We start from the raw sequence: 18,574 nt of genomic DNA on the forward strand, positions 1-18,574 counted from the left end.
TATAAAAATCAAGCTCTCATAAAAGAAAAATCCTGCTTCCTAAGCCAATTAATTACTTCAGATTCAAATGTTAAACGCAGAAAGAATGCGATTCAGCTACATATCAGTAATGTAATCACTTTATCTAACCTGAGCTTTCAAAGGACACAGAGTAATTTCGCATCGTGTACTTTGTCCTTCACTTACATTTATGTTTTGACTGCTCCCTCCAACAGGAAAACCAATTGTGTCATCACTTTCTATGGCACCAAAAATCTGGTCAAGGGGAGGGAAAAAAAAAAAAAAAAAAAGAGAAAGAAAAAAAGAGATTGCATACATCAAGTCCCAGGTATATGAAAAATGAGCAAAATCACAAGTACTAGGGTTTTGAAGCCACCTAGTTCTCATTTAACCCACAATTCACTGCTTTAATAAGATGATATTTTGATTTTTAATTGATAAAGCATACTAAGCATTTGCTTTCAGATTTAACTTTAAAGCTGTCAGATTTGACATTCTGACTTCATATATTTTCTACTGTCTAATTTTCTTTGCATGTACTAGGGGCTCTCCGCTATTCAACAAAACATTAGCTGAAATTATAATGTAACATAATGGACTCCAAATTGCTCCTGCTGCAGCACGCACTGCAATTTGGGGTTGTTTTGGTTGGGGTGTGTGTGGAAGATCTCTAGTTTCCTACAAGATTTAAGTAACAACTGTACAGATCCCTACATATTTGAAAAATACAACATTTATAATTTCACAGTGCAATAGCAACGTTACTACTTGCTATTACATACCTTTAGCATTTGAGTGAGATAGGAACTGATGTTTTGTAAAAGAAGTCTGTTTGGCATTTGTCTGGAAGATTTCTTTGCAGCAATATAGGAGTTACTCTGACTGACTAACGAACGCATTTCTTCTAAGACAGAGCGAGTGTCAATATTGTCACACAGTGCTTCATGAATTGCTGCCTTCTTGTCGTAAAAACTAAGAAGAAAAAGATTTTTTTTACTGTTGACGGCAAAAGCATCTGCAACCTACTCTGAAGAACTTCTGCTGGAAGAGTAAGGGGACCTAAAAGTGAGATAATGTTTTGTTGGTCATAGTTTATATTTGAAGGAAAACAGATGAGTGAGAAAAAGGCATTATCACGATGCTGTTGTTTTGCAGCTATGGCCAAAGGTAGTCAGGATAATCTAATTGGCAACAACCATCCAAATATCTAACACTTTTTCCAGCAACTGACCTTTTCATACCAGTTTTTAAAAGCAGTATAAACTGCTTACTTAGTACCTTCTTGTGTTTACTATATTTTTAAATAGTATTGCTCTCGTATCCCAATGTACCAGCCAAGTACTCTGTTTAGTATCTTTCCAGTGAGGAACATCAATTTGGAAATTAACTTACCACAAAGTGAAGTGTTACGAAGCTGTTACAAGCAGATACAATGAATAAATTTATGTAAACCTTTGTAATGTTCATGAATAGGCATAATAGATAAAAAAGTATATTAAGTACCATTTTATCACACAAAGGGTACTGCTGTTTCAAACAAAATCCTTTTTCCGTAAAAAAGAGAATGAGAAGTGGTAGAGAAAGAAGACAAAACCAAACATTCATGAAGCATATATTTTGTTCTTCCCACTCCTTTGTCCCTTCCCTTTGACCCTTCTATTACTTACTATCTTTCTCTTTTTTTTAGTAAAAGGGTTCTCTCTACCATCCTCAACTGAAGATGAAATTTTAGAGGACATCACTAAACTGCATTTGGTCCTTCAATAGGCAACATCTCTGTCCACAACAGTGAACTGAACTAGGAACATTTTTAGTACTGCAATATAGAGGCTTCTATTTTAAATTTCACTCATAATAGAAGTCATACAGAAACTGTTCGTATTACAAATGATAATGTAGTTTTGTTATAAAAGTGAAAGACTGCAATATTGATATCACTGTCTCTGTCAATAACACATTTTCAAACATTGGCACTCTGATCTTTTGTGCTTTTAGTCAGGTCATTTAACTTCTGTTTGACTCAGTTTGGTCACTGCATTTTGAAATGTATAAAATACTATTTTTTCCAGTTTTAATGACTGTGAATTATCAGTCACTTATCAGATAAAAGGACAGCATTTTAAGTAGTGAGGAAAATAACAGCTATCTAAAAAAAAAAGTTCTCTTTCCCTTCATAAGCAGGGCATAAACAAAAAGGAAATTAACAATTTCATATATACTTCATAAAGCTGTGGCAAGATTAAATTCCCTAGCTTGTATAGAGTTGGGGAACTCCATGGAAATGCTATGGACTTATAAATATCACTATATACAGAGTAAGAAATTTTGTAAGAAAAAAAATTTAAACACGTAGCTACACAATGGCTATTCACAGAGTAGTAGGAACATTCCACTCACTTCTTGTTCAGCTCTGCTTCCTGATTTTCCCATTTCTGAAACCGGCCTGTCACATCAGTGGGAGCTCGAAGAATATCCTTCACATTTAAAAAGAACTCCTATAAAAGAAGAATATAGCTAAAAATAAATTTAAATTAGACAGAACCAATATTTACTACAAAAATAAATTATTTCTTAATTAGCCTCCTAAATTTTATGGTTTCAACAGTTTCAGCCAGGATCTACTTGATATCTGTCAAAACAAGGAAACCCACACATTTTGCATAACTCTGTAAATCACAGTTGGACTATAATTCAGTTCTATCTCTTGGCTCTGCCACTGTACAATACGCTATGAAACTGAAACTGCTCAAATACAATACCATTTTTTAAAAGTTTAGGCAAGAGTTCTTATCGCAGATTGTTAATGTGTGGCTAGCAATGGAAGCTGAAAAATAATAATGGCTTTACAGTAAGGGCCTATTTTATATGGGCAACAGCTTGGTGAAAAGTCATTTTTCACTTACTCTGTGGCACAAACCAAACATTTTATATAAAAAGCAGAATAGCTTCAGCTGGAGAGACCAACAGCAATCGCCTCAAAATGCTGTACAGCCTCCTCATAGGAAATGTGGGTTTAAATCACAGCTCCAAACTAAACAGGGAAAGGAACTGTGCATGACCCCTCACGTACGCCCGCAAAGCATAGAGGCAAATGCTTGATATATGTGGTGAGGAGACAAGGTAGGAAGGACACTCCTTCTTCCCCTTTGGCTATATTTGTGTAAAGTCTGATCTGGTAGACATGTTACAAAAGTGTCTGTTGGACTGAGTCCTATAAGCAAGCTGAACTGAGAAACTAATCTTGCATATAAGTGCCAAGCTGCTCAGAGATGTTAGAACTTTGAGAGAGCACCCAGCTGCAGAGAAATGTAGCTGTCTGTGGAATTTACAGGAACTGAATGTTCAATGGTAGCTAAACAAATACTGTGACATCCCACCTGATGAACTCAGAAGGCAAACTCAGTCTGTGGATATGGCCTATATATCCTTGGGTTCTATTCCTTGAACCACATAGGACAACACAAAGCCTAGAAAGCTGGAGGAGGAACGGAAAGCTTACTTACATTCATAAACTTCTCATACTGAATAGCTGACTCCATGGTATTATTTGAATAATCCAGTGTATCCTTCCAAGAGTGCATGAGGAAAGCCAACCGCAACTGTCGCGCTATTAGGAGTTTCAAAATAAAAAAGGAAAATAATAATAATAATCTAAAGTATTTTTATGGCCTTCAACACTGCAGTGGCTAAGAACATATTTTTTAATATTCTTACTATCAACACATCTACCAAAAAAGCAAGAACACTATCCTCCATACAGATAATACCAACAAGGAACAGAAGAACAAGGAAGCCATTCTAAAGTTAGTGAAGAAGAACGACACCTGAAGTTAGTCATTTTTGGAAACTCTATTATATGTCTGAATAATAAAATTACCACAGTCATCACTCAAAGTACATGAAAAGCATCCGGAGTAATTTTTACCTGTATGTTTCTTCAGTGCATCTTTTATGGTAATGAAATTCTTCAAAGATTTGGACATTTTACAGCCAGCAATTGTTAAGTGGCCAGTATGCAGAAAATACCGAACCCAGTGATTGTTTTCAAAGTACGCCTGCAGCAAAAACAAAAAACCCCAAAGACACAACACTGTTTATATACATACCATGAAGTAGGATAATTTAAGAATAAGAACCGGAGAACTGAAGTTATGCTTATATAAAACACACATAAAGTTTTAAAAATTAGTTGATGGATTTATGCAATCAAAGCAAAGCATGTTGCTTTTTCACTGCAGAAACTGAAGGCCAGTTCATTCACCTCGGACTGTGCCAGTTCATTGTCATGGTGGGGAAATCGGAGGTCAAATCCTCCTCCATGAATATCCATCGACTCTCCTAGAATGCATCCAGCCATGGCGGAACATTCAATATGCCAACCTGGACGACCCTGTTAAGAAGAAGACATGACTTGGCTACTTAGTTAATTGTCTCTCTCTCCTGCCTGTGTATCATTCCCTCATTGCTCTGCCCCTAAGCAGAAAAAATGATAGTGTTACCAAGAAAAAAAGATTCTCAGTCTTAGCTTCATAAAAATATAGTGTTGAATTTAAAGATCAAACATGGCATATCTATCTGTGATGCTTTATCTGTTTATTATTCTTCTAAAAATTACATTAATATTTTTGATCACAAGGGAAAAAAAGGATATAGAAATTACTGCAGATAAAGCCTGTAGATAAACAGAGGACAAATGACCAGTAACAGCCATCATGAGCATACATGGTGATTTCTGTTTAAAAATTATCAAACAGATAGATGGATACATATTCTAAATTATTAAACTGACATAACAACAGAACCTATGATGGAATACAAGATCCCCATAATCTATGCATTATTAATATGAGAAGAGGCAAAGTATTTGTGTAGCATGCTATCTAATAAGGTGTAGAATCCTGCTTATAATGTCCTTACCCTTCCCCACGGAGAGTCCCATGAGGGCTCTCCTGGCTTGGAGGATTTCCACAAAGCAAAATCATTTGGAGAATGCTTCTCACTTAAGCGATCAGCTGAGATGCTCAGGTCACCTTTCAAAAGAGAAAATGTAAATATATAAATTTTATTTAAACACTAACAGTATTGATTTTTTGCCTCACTGTACCGCACATCAAGTTAATTTAAAAAAAATAAGAAATTTAAATTAAAAAATTAAAACAGTCCTCAAAATCCCTCATAATTAACCTTGATAATCCTTTAGGGTTTTGATTAATGTTTGGTTGGCAGAAAATGTGACAAGTGTCACTTGCACTGCCTTCTAAGTTTTAACATGGGATTTATCTACATTCTCTCTGTAGGCACAATTCCAATATTTCAGTTACAGAAAAAGAAATATAGAAACAAAAACTCCTATACCCATAGACAAATATGTCTGCAGAATAAATTCACTCTAAAGTTAGAAGGATCCAAATTAAGACTAAAATTGTCTTTTTTGCATGCACAACGTGATCATAGGATATTTCTTCCACCTCTAATCTCAGTTGCTGCACAGAATGGCTGGTATTTGTTCAATAGCTATGTTTACTGTTCTGATACCATCACAAATGTGTTACGCAGGATATGCTGTTAGCTCCTTAGGATCATTTAGGTGTTACTGTCATTATAATATCTTTAAAACACAAGGAATTTACCACTTCTGCAGTACTGTCAAAGACTAAAAGTGATAAACAATACCACCTACCACAAAAGAATCCAAGACAGATTAAAGGCAAAATTGTCAAGGTTAAACTTGTCATTTAATTTTGACGTACAGGCTGAGATACCTGCAGTCTCAATTGTTTAGAATATCTAACATTATGCACTTTGAATATAAAAGTATTATGTTTTTATTTACATTAGTTGCCATATTCAAAGCTTAGCATTTCTGCTGCCTGTAACAGTCAGAATGACATTATCTGTCAGGTTAAGGACAGTCATCACAAATGAGCCAAAGCAGCTAAGCTGACAAGCAATAACTTGAGGTATGTGTACTGTTGGTTAGTTACATTAATCACTCAGCATCAGTTCCTATTTCCAAAAGGACACAACAATTCAACAAAATTGACTAGTTCTGTGGTGGAAATGATACTTTCATGTTACCACAAAGACCGTGGTTTAGGCTGGCACCTCTTGTTTCATATAGAAGGTTTCAGCTATAAGGGTTTGCATTAAAGAAGGAATAAATCATTATATCCATTTTAAGTTGCATCTCTCAGATACTGCTAGTTTCACCTACTATGAGTACCCTAATTTCACCTAACATGACTGTTATACAAAAACCTTTAAATATTCTTCTTATAGATTTTGTGGATGATTTGCTACTAAAACTGTACCACCTTAGGAGGAGATAACTAATGAGTCTGGTTTACTGAGCATTTTAAGCTACTTCTCTGCTGTGGCTCGACTCAAAAAAAAAAAACAAAAAAAACCCCCCAAAACCCAAAACAACAACAACAAAACTAAATCCAAATGTAGGGGTTTTTTTCTTTAACACAACAAGGTTTACAAAGTAAAAAGAGTCCTCAGTACAAAAGAGGTACTCAAATATTTGTAATGAAATAACCACAGCCTGGTGTGGAGAGCTTTCACCTGGCATGTGGAAGACCCAACTTCTAGTCTTTGCTCATCCTCCTTTGAACCAGATGAACAGCCATATAACAGGTCTATAGTCAAATGACTGAGCTATTCACAATTCTGACCGAAAAAACCCACCAAACAAAACCATCCCAAAATTAATGTTTCTTGGTATTTTCCAATTAAAAACTTTTCTAAAAGTGCTGGTTCACGCTACAAAATCTTGGAAAAGAAATCTATTGGTAAAGCAAGTGCAGCAGGTAAACCATTCAACTCTGACAGTAACTTTGATCCAAGTATCAGTGAAATGAATTGAAAATATCAACACATCATCAGTTTCTTCAGCAACTTAATCAACTTTTATTTCCCCTATTTACCTTCACCCTCTTGAAGAGCTTTTTGGTCACCTACAGCTTCAGGAACCAACTTAGCATAGGAGTGTTTTTCACTAGAATCAAACTTCACAGTATCAAAGTATACAGATCCATTGGACACATACCTGAAAATTTAAAGATCATTATTTAGCTAACTTTCTACAAAGAATTAACTGAATTCTATTCCCAAAAAAATCACTGTCTTAAACTTAAGTTCTCTAGTGAAACCATATACAGTATGGTACTGCTCAGTATTGTAAAGATGACTTAGGTGAGCATAAGCTTGAAGGCCTTAGCATAAAGAATTCAAACAAATCACTGAAAGTCATAATAAAATTGATCAAGGGGAAAACAACTAACATCCTTTGTTAAACTCTTAAGAGGTGAGATGTTAGATAACTGTCCAAGAGAATATCTTCTAAGAATCATGTTTGTCTCACAGTCCACTTTGTCCACCTTCACTTTGCCAATTTTTTCCCACTACAGCCACAATAAAAACTCTGACACAAAAGTAAGTTTCAGGATCACCAAGAATGCTGATAATTCAGTGCAAACGATTTTGAACTGTCCCCCCTTTTTTTTCTTAAGAAAATTCTAAAATGTAGATTTAAAGGAAGAACATGCAAGAGAAATTATGACAGATTGAATAACAGATTTGTTTTCTTCACAATAAAAATACATCCATGCCGAAAAATTAAGATTATCAGAAAGATAACCCAAAAATTTCAGACAGGAATCTATCATGATACCTAGGAACTTCTGGAGTATTAGCATGATTTTCACAAATATTAGACAATGGCAGAAAACCAGTACACAATTACTTTTTTTTAAACTTACTTATTTACAAGTGATTTCTAGCCATCTACTCAGGCATCCATTTTTGAAACTCCTTGCTGAAGTCCAGGAGTCAAACACAATTCAAGTGAATGGGACTTGGACTATTTATTTTAATGAACGAGGATTTCACACGATAGGTTAAATAATCTATCTTTTCTCTTTGTAAGACATCATAATAAGCATAGAATAGCACATTTTCATCAGGTGAGAAATAACAGGTCTTTTGCAAAAGAACCTAAAGTTTCTTTATTTGATGAAACACTACTTCTGGAGAAGACTACTACTGCATATGGAAACCAAGAAAACAGTTCACTGTTTAATGTTGAAAGCAATTATTCTAGCTCTGATACAGTATAAGCGGTAAACAAAAGCATCCAGTAGCAAACCTACCCATAACCATTATCCACAATCCTTTTCACAAAATCCACAATTTCTGGCACATATTCACTAACCCGTGTTAAAACATCTGGAGGTAAAACCTATGGATAAAAAGTACAATTTTATATATTTTATATATAAATGTTTACACATATGCAAATATGCACTAGATATATATTTACATTGGTTAAAAAACGGCTCAAAAGCAAGTGTCAGTAGAATCTAAGACTCTCATTTCAAGCTTTGTGCTCAGAAACAACGTGCTGTGGCCACTTTTTCCTCAGCCTTTAAGGCAATGTTAATAACAGACTCCTGTAGGAGATGTCAGCTCTTCCACTTATTGCACTTCCGACAGAACAGGCAATAAGTCCCTCTGATTTGCAGGTAAACAAATAAACCTTCAGTGATCTGAACCATTGCATATGACACAGCATTTCATCGGTAACACACAAATCTGTCCTTGGTGGTTATTATCACATAATTTATTAGTGGCTGAAGACTGATAAGTAGTCAGTATCAATGCTGAGGTTGGCAGGGCGCTCTTGTGTAGCTAACAGACTCTACCTCAAACTTCTGGATCAGTTTATGATTACAAGCCCATGTTACACCAAGGGGAAGGGATGGAGGGCACACATGAAACTCGATCACCAGTCAACAAGCTTTGGTAACATGTGCAATGGATTTAAGACTGTTGGCACCGAAACAGAAAAGGTACCTATTCATGTTAAAGGAAATACTTTATCATTAAGGTTAAAATACCAGGTTTTTGAAAGTTATTAAGGAGATACATTGTATTCTGGATATTACGAGGCATGGCACATATACTTTTAGAACAGAAAACAGTTTGTTTACTTACATTGAGCGCTTCCATATCTTTATGAAATTCTGCTTCCCAGAATTTGGGGAGCTTTGAGAATATGGAATTGTCAGTCACCTGACTGCCAAATTTCATATCCAGCCAGTCAGACAGCAAATCTCTGGCTTCTTCCAACAGTATCTATAAAACAATAATTGTAAATGCAACTGATTGAAGACTTGCCCTGTTTAAACTCTGCAGAAAGATCCTATTCTGAACAGAGAGATTTGCTTAAGGAAAAGACACTTAGATATGAATACAGAGTAATCTGTGATTCTACCAGATTACTATCATATTGCTCTTCATAAATATGGATTAAACAAACAGAGGAAAGAAGATAAACTGATAAGTGGTATCTGTTTTGATATCAATTACTTAAATAGGCATGTGGAATTTACATTGGGAACACCATATGGGAACTGCAGTTATATCATGTCATCTGTTTCCCCCCATTACTACTGGATAATACTAACAGAAGCCTTACTGTGCACATTGCTAAGAAGCATTTGAAAGACTAATTTGAACACTGACAAGGATACATTTCAGTCTTATATTAAAAGATTACATTTTTTTGCAATACATTATAGCCCAGAAGGTGTGATTGCTTAGATTTTAATTGTTTTTAAAATTGTAGGTCAGTATACACTTTTATAAAGGCACTTCATATTAGAATAGGTGCACTTTTTTTTTCAAAAGATAATTGAGAGTTTTCTCAAGAAGGGACTAACCACCCTATGCTTCCCATAGTAATTACCACAAATACTCTGAAAGCAAGAAAAGATGAAAGTGGAAACCAATTGCTAAAAGACCGTAGTTATACTGACCGACTTGGTTACTGGGACAGTACCAAAGCCCAATAATGTCAACAAGATTACTATCACTAAATGTAATGGTCTTTGGATAAAAATTATCCCGAGTATAATTTTTGGGATGTATTTTCTTCTCTGATAGGAGATGGAAACACTTGTGTAGAAAACTGTCACTGATATTGGAATGTCAGTAATTTATACTGAAATTAATTCATCAAGACAAAAAATCAAAGAGAATGTCTAAATATATGCAAGAGAAAAAATCCCATTGGAAAGATAAAAATAACTGAGTAATTATCACAGTGACAGGGGAAAAAAAAAGTCATTGATAAAAAGAGCATCCAAAAAATATACAGTTGAATTTAAGGATCAAATTTTCTGTATTGAATACAAAGTACTAAAAAGTCCTCAAGCCCACCATCCCTCTTTTTAAGAATAAAATTTCCCATAATGTCGCAAGCGATTACCATAAGCTAAATATTATTTTTAAAGCCCCTAACAACTATAAGCCAAATATAACTTAAAAAGTAATAATACTAATACTACTACTAATAAAGTTATAATAAATAACTCAAACTGACCTCATGACATCTGTTGATCTCTTCTGCAGGGAGTTTTGCTTGCACAGCTTCTTGTAGAGGGTCAAAAGCAGACTTCACTGCATTCTGAATTCTTTCCAACATTTGCTTTTTATCTGGGTCAGTTGTCTCATTTAATTTAACTGAAAAGAGCTACAATTAAAAAAAAAAATTAGAAAGTAACTTGCAGTACAGTAGTGCTGTTTTCCATAAACAATATATGATCTTAGCCACATAGTACCTTGCTAGTGATAATACATTATGCCACATAAAAAGCTTTGATATTAAACTACTGAAATACACTCCGCATGAGAAATAAAGGTGAAGTCAAAAGAATTTAGTTCACATCCAAATTCAGTTTTTCAGAAAGATTATAAATTACTACATGATCATTACTGTTGTTTAGTAATTTTTATTTTCTATGCAGTTATCATCTTAATTACACAGCTGATTATCACAAATCTGAAAAGGAGAAGCTTTAATGTGAAACAGAGAGATTAAATGCTATGCTTAGAGAGTATGTCAGGCAATGATACTTGGGCAAAATTTCCAGGCCTCCTATTCCCAGGCCTGTATTAAATTCATTAGACAATCTCTTTGTAATATGCAGTTCTAAAAAGTGATCAAAGAATCACCTTTCCCCACCTTCCGTCCAGCATACACAATTTAGTAAATCACTAAGAGCCTTTTTGCTCTTTCCAAGGCCATCAATGGTAAAAAAGAGAACTCTCGGAAGCTTTAAAAGATTATGGACATAGCACCAGTTTAAAATATTTTAAAGGGTTATTTTTAAAGTTTGAATTCTATCACACAAACAACCAAACGCATTTTGAGTTTCTTACCCAGCACCCCAACAGCAACATACATGCACTCACAGTTTATGGACATAAAATCAGGTGTGGCTTTACACAAATAGATCTTGTCAATTTTAAACCAATGGAAAATCAAAGTGATGTGCAGTTCCAATAACATTTCTAATTTGTGTATTACAAGTTCAACAGAATAACTGAAACAAGCAGAAAGTTTAAGGAGGTAGCAAAGTCAGAGGCATTTTTTAGATGCTTTGTTACATTATTGAGTAAGAACCTAAGACACTAGAGGGTATTAAATACTACTCCTACCTCTGAGGCAGTTTTAACGTCTTCAAGTAGCTGATCTGGTGCTGATTTGTTCTCTCTATACCGTTCAAAAAGGTAATTTTGTCTTGCTCGCTTGATGATCTACAAAGCAGAAACACAAAAATATTTTCATGAAGCAACAAAAGTTAAGCAAAGTGCGAATAAAATCTATTACATACCAAAGGTATTTCAGAATCCCTGTAAATTTGACAAGCGACAAGAATTACACTCAGTAATACAAATTAAACATACCATACACAGTTAATCAGCCACCTCAGAGTTAATTAGGTATCTCAACAACATGCAAATAAAACACGTTATCTTTGTAAAATGCTTAGTCTTCGTTATTTATGACAACACTCATTTATATACAAGAATACAGGTTTTGCTATCATAAGAATGCTACAAAACTGAGAAAACTCAATGATTGTGTACAAAATGTATGTCTGAGTTAATAAGTGCAAGATTTATCTTGTCTTATCAAATGGCAATTACATATGACTCTGACTTCCATACTCAAAGCACAGTATTTTAGATTGCAATTTAAAAATACCTTACCTTATCATCAATATCTGTAATATTCATACAATATAAAATTTCATATTTGAAATAATCCCTCAATATTCTTCTCAGGATATCAAATGAGATGTATGACCTAAAAACATAAAAGATAAAGGGGTGTTTTTAGTGAACAGCTCAAGTCTATTTCTATTCTATGAAAAAACAACTTTAATCTCAGAAAGTCAATAATTTTACAGCAGTTTTAATCTTCCCTCATCCACTAGTAAGTTTTAAATCACACAATGACATAGTATAACATGCTTTTAATCTTAAATCTAAAGTGTTGAGTGTAACAAGACTATTTTCGAGTAACACACTCATCTAAATGAAGTATCTTTTTCTATTAACCTTTTGCTTCCAATAGGCACTGTTATTACCTATATCAAAATAAGGAACTGGAGTACCTGGCATGTCCCATGTGAGAAGCATCATAAACTGTTGGACCACAGCAATACCACAAGACCTTTTTTCCATTCTGAGGCTGAAATATTTCCTTAATTGAAAAGGAAAGTACAGTGATCAGATGAAATTGAATTGAACGAGATCTCAGGCCAGTAACATTACATTTGGGGATTAGAACATGACAATATGTCTTATGATTACAAAAAATAATAGTCACTCCCAGGCTTACCATAAGAAAAGATCACCACTAGCTTCTTCATGTAAGAGAGATAACAGGGTGTGGCTGCTTATGCTATTTGTACTCTTTACCAATCAAGATATCAGATTACAAAGACTTGGACTAGGCAGGGCATTGAAAGTGTATTTATAAAAGGGAAGATCATGCTTTCTTTTGCATTGAAAAAGGCTACAGAGTATAATAATTCCACGTACACTTGGATACTACATCCCATATGACATTATTATTCTTAATATTTCCTCTCTTTCACCAAAGATCTTTAAACAAGACCACAACAAGTTTTACCAGTTTATATGCAATAATACAATTGGCAAGACTTTTTTTCTTTTTCCACCACAGACAAAATCTACAGAAAGAAACTCTGATTTTGTTCTGTTCACATTGCCTTTACTTATGTGTATTACAGTTGAGCTCCTGGCTGTTTTACATGATGATAACTAGCAATGGGGAACCATCTATTATGCGATATACATATACATACACACACTTGTAGTAGATGTATATTTATTGTGTATATGATAACACTTGTGCAGCAAACACGCTTCACTGACATAGCATCTCTGGCACGTGCTTATTAACATTCCACAAAATTACCCAGCAATGTGTCTACCAATAGGGTAAATACTTAAGAAACAAACATTTGATGACTTGTCTATTTGTGTTTCTATGGAAATTTCCACTTCTCTTTCATTTAGTCACCTTATTGCGAGTCAGGCTGTTGTAGAGGCAGAGCCTAGAATGTTTTGTCCCTTCAGGGGGAGACCAGGGAGGCTGCACACGCTTGCCTTTACCTAGGGGAAAAAGTAGCTTGAAGAGAACTGAAAAGACACTTTTCACAAACAGATTTGCAATATAACATTTTCTTCTTATCACATCATTAATTTATTTCAAAAGAAAAACCAATACATATAATTAGGGAAAGCAGCTCCAACCCTACTAATCCAACTACTTCTGTTAGAGCTTCCTACAAAGCCACTAAAAACAAAGTAAATTATTCCAATATGGTTTATTTTCTACTCTCTGATGCCCTATTCCTATTAATTTTTGATCCAAGTAAAAGGAAGGAAGAGGGTATATAAGTGAGAGCATGTAATTCAGTTAAAGCATTAACAAGAGCTTTGAAATTTAATGAATTATTAATAAAGTGTTATAGCAGCTCTGGCCTTTCTGCAACACCACTGATTTTACTGTCCCAGCATAACACAGATCTCATACAGAATTTGCAAAAAATCTCCGGAGACCAGAGTTAGTCTCTAGAGCCAATATTGACAGAGTATGTGTATTCAAGGTGAGAGGGAGGGGAGATAGAAAGGTTTAGAGAGAACCTCAGCTTTTAATCATACATTGTTGCTATGTACACAGGGCATTTTTGAGCACATTCATTTACCACAAATATGCTCCATTCAGCAAAAAGCTACATTTTACCATTAAAGAGAGTAGACAAAACCCAGTGTAATATTAGTGACACTACTCTTCCATTTGTTTTCTTTTAAATTTTTAAGAAGCAAAATAGTTGTTAAATTAATGTTTTTTTCAAACAAAAGCATGAGTATGTCATCTGTTGAAGAGCTGCAGTTTGCTATGCACAGGGCTGCTTACAGCCATAATGATGTTAAACTAATTATCACATTAACTAGGAATTCAAGCAAACCAGGAAATTCAAAAACACAGCAAGGTTTCCAGCTTAATACACACAGCACTGTCTTTAGGAATTCTCATGGTATGCATTTTAACTGCAATTAAAATGTTACACAAACTATTCGTTTTGACAACAAAATTGCTTTCTGATCCTGTCTCTCAGGGTGCTGCTCTTCATTAACTCTGCTTCCCCCGATATCTTTGTATGAATATTTTGGCTGAAAAACTTCAAGTAATGCAAACATTCGTGGTATAAAAAATTTAATATATTCCTCATCTTCCTTTTTTGAATAACTGCCTAAATAAGAAAAAAATACATTAACCGTAGTACTCTGTCTCAAAAATGGGATCAATTTAATCTCCATGTTATGGATCCACAGAAATATGTGTTTATTCTAAACATTTTGGTGTATGAGATTCCCTGAACAGATTACCTCAAGTTCAAAAGCAGTACATCCATAAACCAGACCATATACACAGGTATGGATGTGTTTACTCTTTGATTTACAAAGATTATGCCGGCATGCTTAATTGCGGCTAACGTTTCCCTCAGGGAAAGAAGCCTGTGTGGGTTAGTCTAATAAAAGATAAATCTGTAAAGCTTTCTTTACTTACAACCACACTAAACATAAGAAAAAACCCAGATACTGTACTCAGCTTATGAGTTAGGTGTCACGTTATATCCACTACATGGACACCAAGGGCAAAGTAAAAGGCATACTGTTTAGTCTGTTCAAATACAGTCTTCCCTCTGGTTGAACTAAAGTTCATTTGCTCTAATCCACCCCTGGAGCTCCCTGATACACCCAAAAAAAAACACTGATAAAATATCCAAGGCCTAAGACATGTGGCAGATTCATGTGTAATTTCCACAGTGAACACTGCAGAACACCATTTCAGGACTTCTGATACATATGCACTGATCATGAAGATAACAAGACATAACCCTTTAGAAAGAGAGACTTAACATTAAAGATTTCATGGACAGGAAAACAGAAACCTTTTTTCTTATTGTTCCGCCCTGACCCACAGAAGTATGCAGACAAACTGTAGTTAGTATCATTAAATCTGCCATTAGAGCCAGCGATACAGCTGAGATCTCTTCACTGCTGAAAGGAAATCAATAGCCAGCCTAAACGCATGCAGGCACACACACATACGCAGCATCTACTTGCAGCAGTCTGATTTTAACTGCTGGTCTGCTAGGAACTGAAAACACATCTGATGAGAGGTTGTGAGAAGACGGCATTGGAGTAATATTAGTCAACAACCATCAACAAAAATGACAGACATCATGCATTCATTTGTAGGTATTGCAAGCACTATACAACAGCTCTGTGTTATTAATTATTTCATGACTCCCTGAGCAAGGATCTCACTATAAAGCAATTAAATTAGAGTAGCTCATTGGAAAACAACTCAAGAGAGTGATCCATCTCCCAAAAATGCCAGCACCCATGCTTACATAATGACCTAGATTAACTGGTTACTATTTCTTCAAATCATCAGCAATGCCTAAATTACCAGGGTTAAAAAGAGAACCCCAAACATTCTTTTTGACATTCAGTGTTAATCACAATCATAAGAGGCAGTATTCAGTTTATTTTGAATTTGTATAATGTACAACAACTATTTAGTTACCCTTGCAGTGGAAAAAAAAAAAAAAGTGGACTGAGCAAATCCTGATATTTTAGGAAGTAAGCCAAACCCCACATATTCTTTTACAATCAGTGGTTAGCTTTTTAAATAAAATACACATAATCAAATTCTGTACACTGAGGAATTCTAAAATTAAAGAAAAGTGGAAACAGAGCTTTAACATTCAAATAGGTCAGTATCTATGAATCACGCAGTAACTGTATGCCAGTAGAATTTAATGACCTTGAACATAAGTTCATACAGTAAATTTAAAAGTGTGCAAGAGTTTATGGAAGGGAAATTCTAGGAATTCTCGGCAATAAAAACCAATACAATGTCAGCTAGTCTATAACCTGCCCACCAGTTTCATATTACTCACTTGTTTGAAGTTTACAGGGCTCATTTTTTTCATTGCTGCCATCATAGATTGCTTCTATGTGTCTGTACCACCGGACAACATGGATATACTGGTCCACAGGTGGCCTTGAAAACTTTCTGAATACCTCCACATCTGCATGTGAAAATGTGAACCCCTGGATATAACTACGAGTGCTCAGGTACTCGTTCAAAGCCTTCACCCTGGCTTCCTCTTCACTAATGCTCAGAATAAAACTGTAGCTGGAAGCTGTAAAGAGAGGTACAGGACATTTGGTCAGCATCAAAAAAAGAAGGAGATCCCAGGACCAAAATATATCCTTATACTATACATCTTCCCCTCTAAATAAGCTCTGGCAACTGACAAGAAATTTGAGAAAAACATATTTAATACAAGCTGCTGAAAAACTATGTATTTCCTCTTAATAGGATTATGCTCACGCTGTGATAAGTTTTTTGGAGACATCTTTACAAAGAGTAATAAGGACGAAAGCACAAGTCCTTTTCATGAAGAAATGTTTGTTATCTACTTGAAATTGGAGAAAATTCTTCACACACGGCAAACATAATCAGTCACTCTTTTTCATGCTGCTAAAACACTCATCCTGCAAATATTTAAATATGGTTCATTTTATACACTGTGGATATGCTGTGAATACATCTACTGAAGTTTAGCGTATCGTTAAATCTTTGCAGGGCTGGTGCCCACACACAAACTCCCAGTATGATGCTCAGTTACACCCAACTTGCTCGAACAACTCAAAACTTAAGCTGTTGCTGCATATTCCCAAACTTCTATACCACTTCCTCTCCTCAGGCATACGAATACTAATTAATATGACTAAGACCTACTCAAATGAACAGAAAGGATATTAGGCTGTGCTCCTCCCTCACGATTTTTTTATTCCACTATTTGTTTGGTATAGAGGCAAACCAAGTTCAATTATGTCTCATCTTTGCAAACACAGGGAGGAAGCAGTGGAGGGGTTCTGGCACTCAGTGAGGATGCTCACAGTGACAGAAAGCCCTGTGCCAGCCAGTGGGTATGGAGCACTGCAGAGGATAAGGCATCTGGGCTAGCACTGACATTAGGTAAACCTGGCATTCAGATTTTCCTAAAATGATTCAACATTTGTTAACTCCATTCATATTCAAAGCACTGTATAAACACTGAACCAATATCCACTTAGGTAGTCAGCCAAGAAGGTAGTCTAAGATGTACTAAGATGTGCAATGAAGTGAGAGCGGCAGCATGAGAACACATGTCCCTGCTGCCAAACCCTGACAGAGACGACGGTCACTGAACAACTTTTGCACAAGTGGTTTCCAAAGCACTGGAGGTGCTCACAGACCAACACTCATGGAAGGGGAAGGATGAGAGGAGATGGGGAAGTCATGGCTAGGAGAGGATGTGGGGAACTGCAGAACTGAAAAGTTTTTCCAATATCATCAGTTAAGATTTTATGAGCAGCTTATTTCCTACATGGAAGTCAATTACTAAAATATTCAACAGGAACTCAGGATGACAGGGAAATGTCAGCTAGATATCAAGTATGCTTGTGTTTGACTCCTTTGAGTAAAAATGAGATATAGTGGCACACCAGCAGAATTAATAGAAAAGATCTGTGATTACAAAATAATAATTAAAAAAAACAAAGGTCACAAAAGATATTTAAAATTCATACAGAAAAGCAAAGTCAGATTCATGTAAACTCTCGATCACCTCTCAAGAGCTATACAGGTAATTGTTCAGTAAATATAAGGATAACAAATAAATAATGGTTCATAACTTGACCTTATAGGCTTGCCTCACCCAGCTGAAAGGGATTCAGCTTCAGCTCACATAGTTAATATAAACATTTCGGGTTCCTAAATACTGATGTTTATCTTCATAGAACTTCACATGTTTATACACATTAAATAATTGGATGTAGTTATGTCCATTAACTATGGAAACCTAAGACATAAGTCTTCCTTGAATGTGAATTTTGTATCCATGAATCATGAGGGAGAAGGCCCCAAAAAAAAAGTATTACAGGAATGATCTGTGTAGAAATGAAACTATATCTCAAAGAAAGATCTTTAAAGATCTATTGCAAGGAAAGCAACACTCAATTTGCAAAGTATTATTAAGGTTATTATGGCCATTATTCACATACTGGGCTGCTAATGGGAAACAAGTCAGTGTATCTGAAACAGTATAAGTGCTTTCCAACCACA

The 18,574-nt window shown here is 35.2% G+C and overlaps 1 protein-coding gene across 2 annotated transcripts in view; it reads right to left on the bottom strand.

Moving 5' to 3' along the window:
* CARS1 (cysteinyl-tRNA synthetase 1) overlaps positions 1–18,574 on the bottom strand; it is a 35,565-nt gene that overhangs the window by 13,066 nt on the left and 3,925 nt on the right. Inside the window, exons 2-17 of one of the 2 annotated variants that reach the window (XM_082059504.1) lie at positions 16,359–16,604; positions 13,403–13,494; positions 12,468–12,556; positions 12,061–12,157; positions 11,506–11,604; positions 10,388–10,537; positions 8,998–9,138; positions 8,154–8,242; positions 6,930–7,051; positions 4,918–5,030; positions 4,262–4,390; positions 3,926–4,055; positions 3,504–3,607; positions 2,398–2,495; positions 783–972; positions 187–255 (exon numbers count right to left, since the gene is read on the bottom strand). In XM_082059504.1, the coding sequence (XP_081915630.1) occupies positions 187–255; positions 783–972; positions 2,398–2,495; positions 3,504–3,607; positions 3,926–4,055; positions 4,262–4,390; positions 4,918–5,030; positions 6,930–7,051; positions 8,154–8,242; positions 8,998–9,138; positions 10,388–10,537; positions 11,506–11,604; positions 12,061–12,157; positions 12,468–12,556; positions 13,403–13,494; positions 16,359–16,604 (1,958 nt within the window). The remainder of the gene's footprint in view (positions 1–186; positions 256–782; positions 973–2,397; positions 2,496–3,503; positions 3,608–3,925; positions 4,056–4,261; positions 4,391–4,917; positions 5,031–6,929; positions 7,052–8,153; positions 8,243–8,997; positions 9,139–10,387; positions 10,538–11,505; positions 11,605–12,060; positions 12,158–12,467; positions 12,557–13,402; positions 13,495–16,358; positions 16,605–18,574) is intronic. The other variant, XM_082059505.1, reaches the window with a different exon arrangement.

The sequence above is a fragment of the Streptopelia decaocto genome, assembly GCF_964273445.1.
Source record: "Streptopelia decaocto genome assembly, chromosome: 7".
In the NCBI taxonomy this organism is placed as follows: Eukaryota; Metazoa; Chordata; class Aves; order Columbiformes; family Columbidae; genus Streptopelia; species Streptopelia decaocto.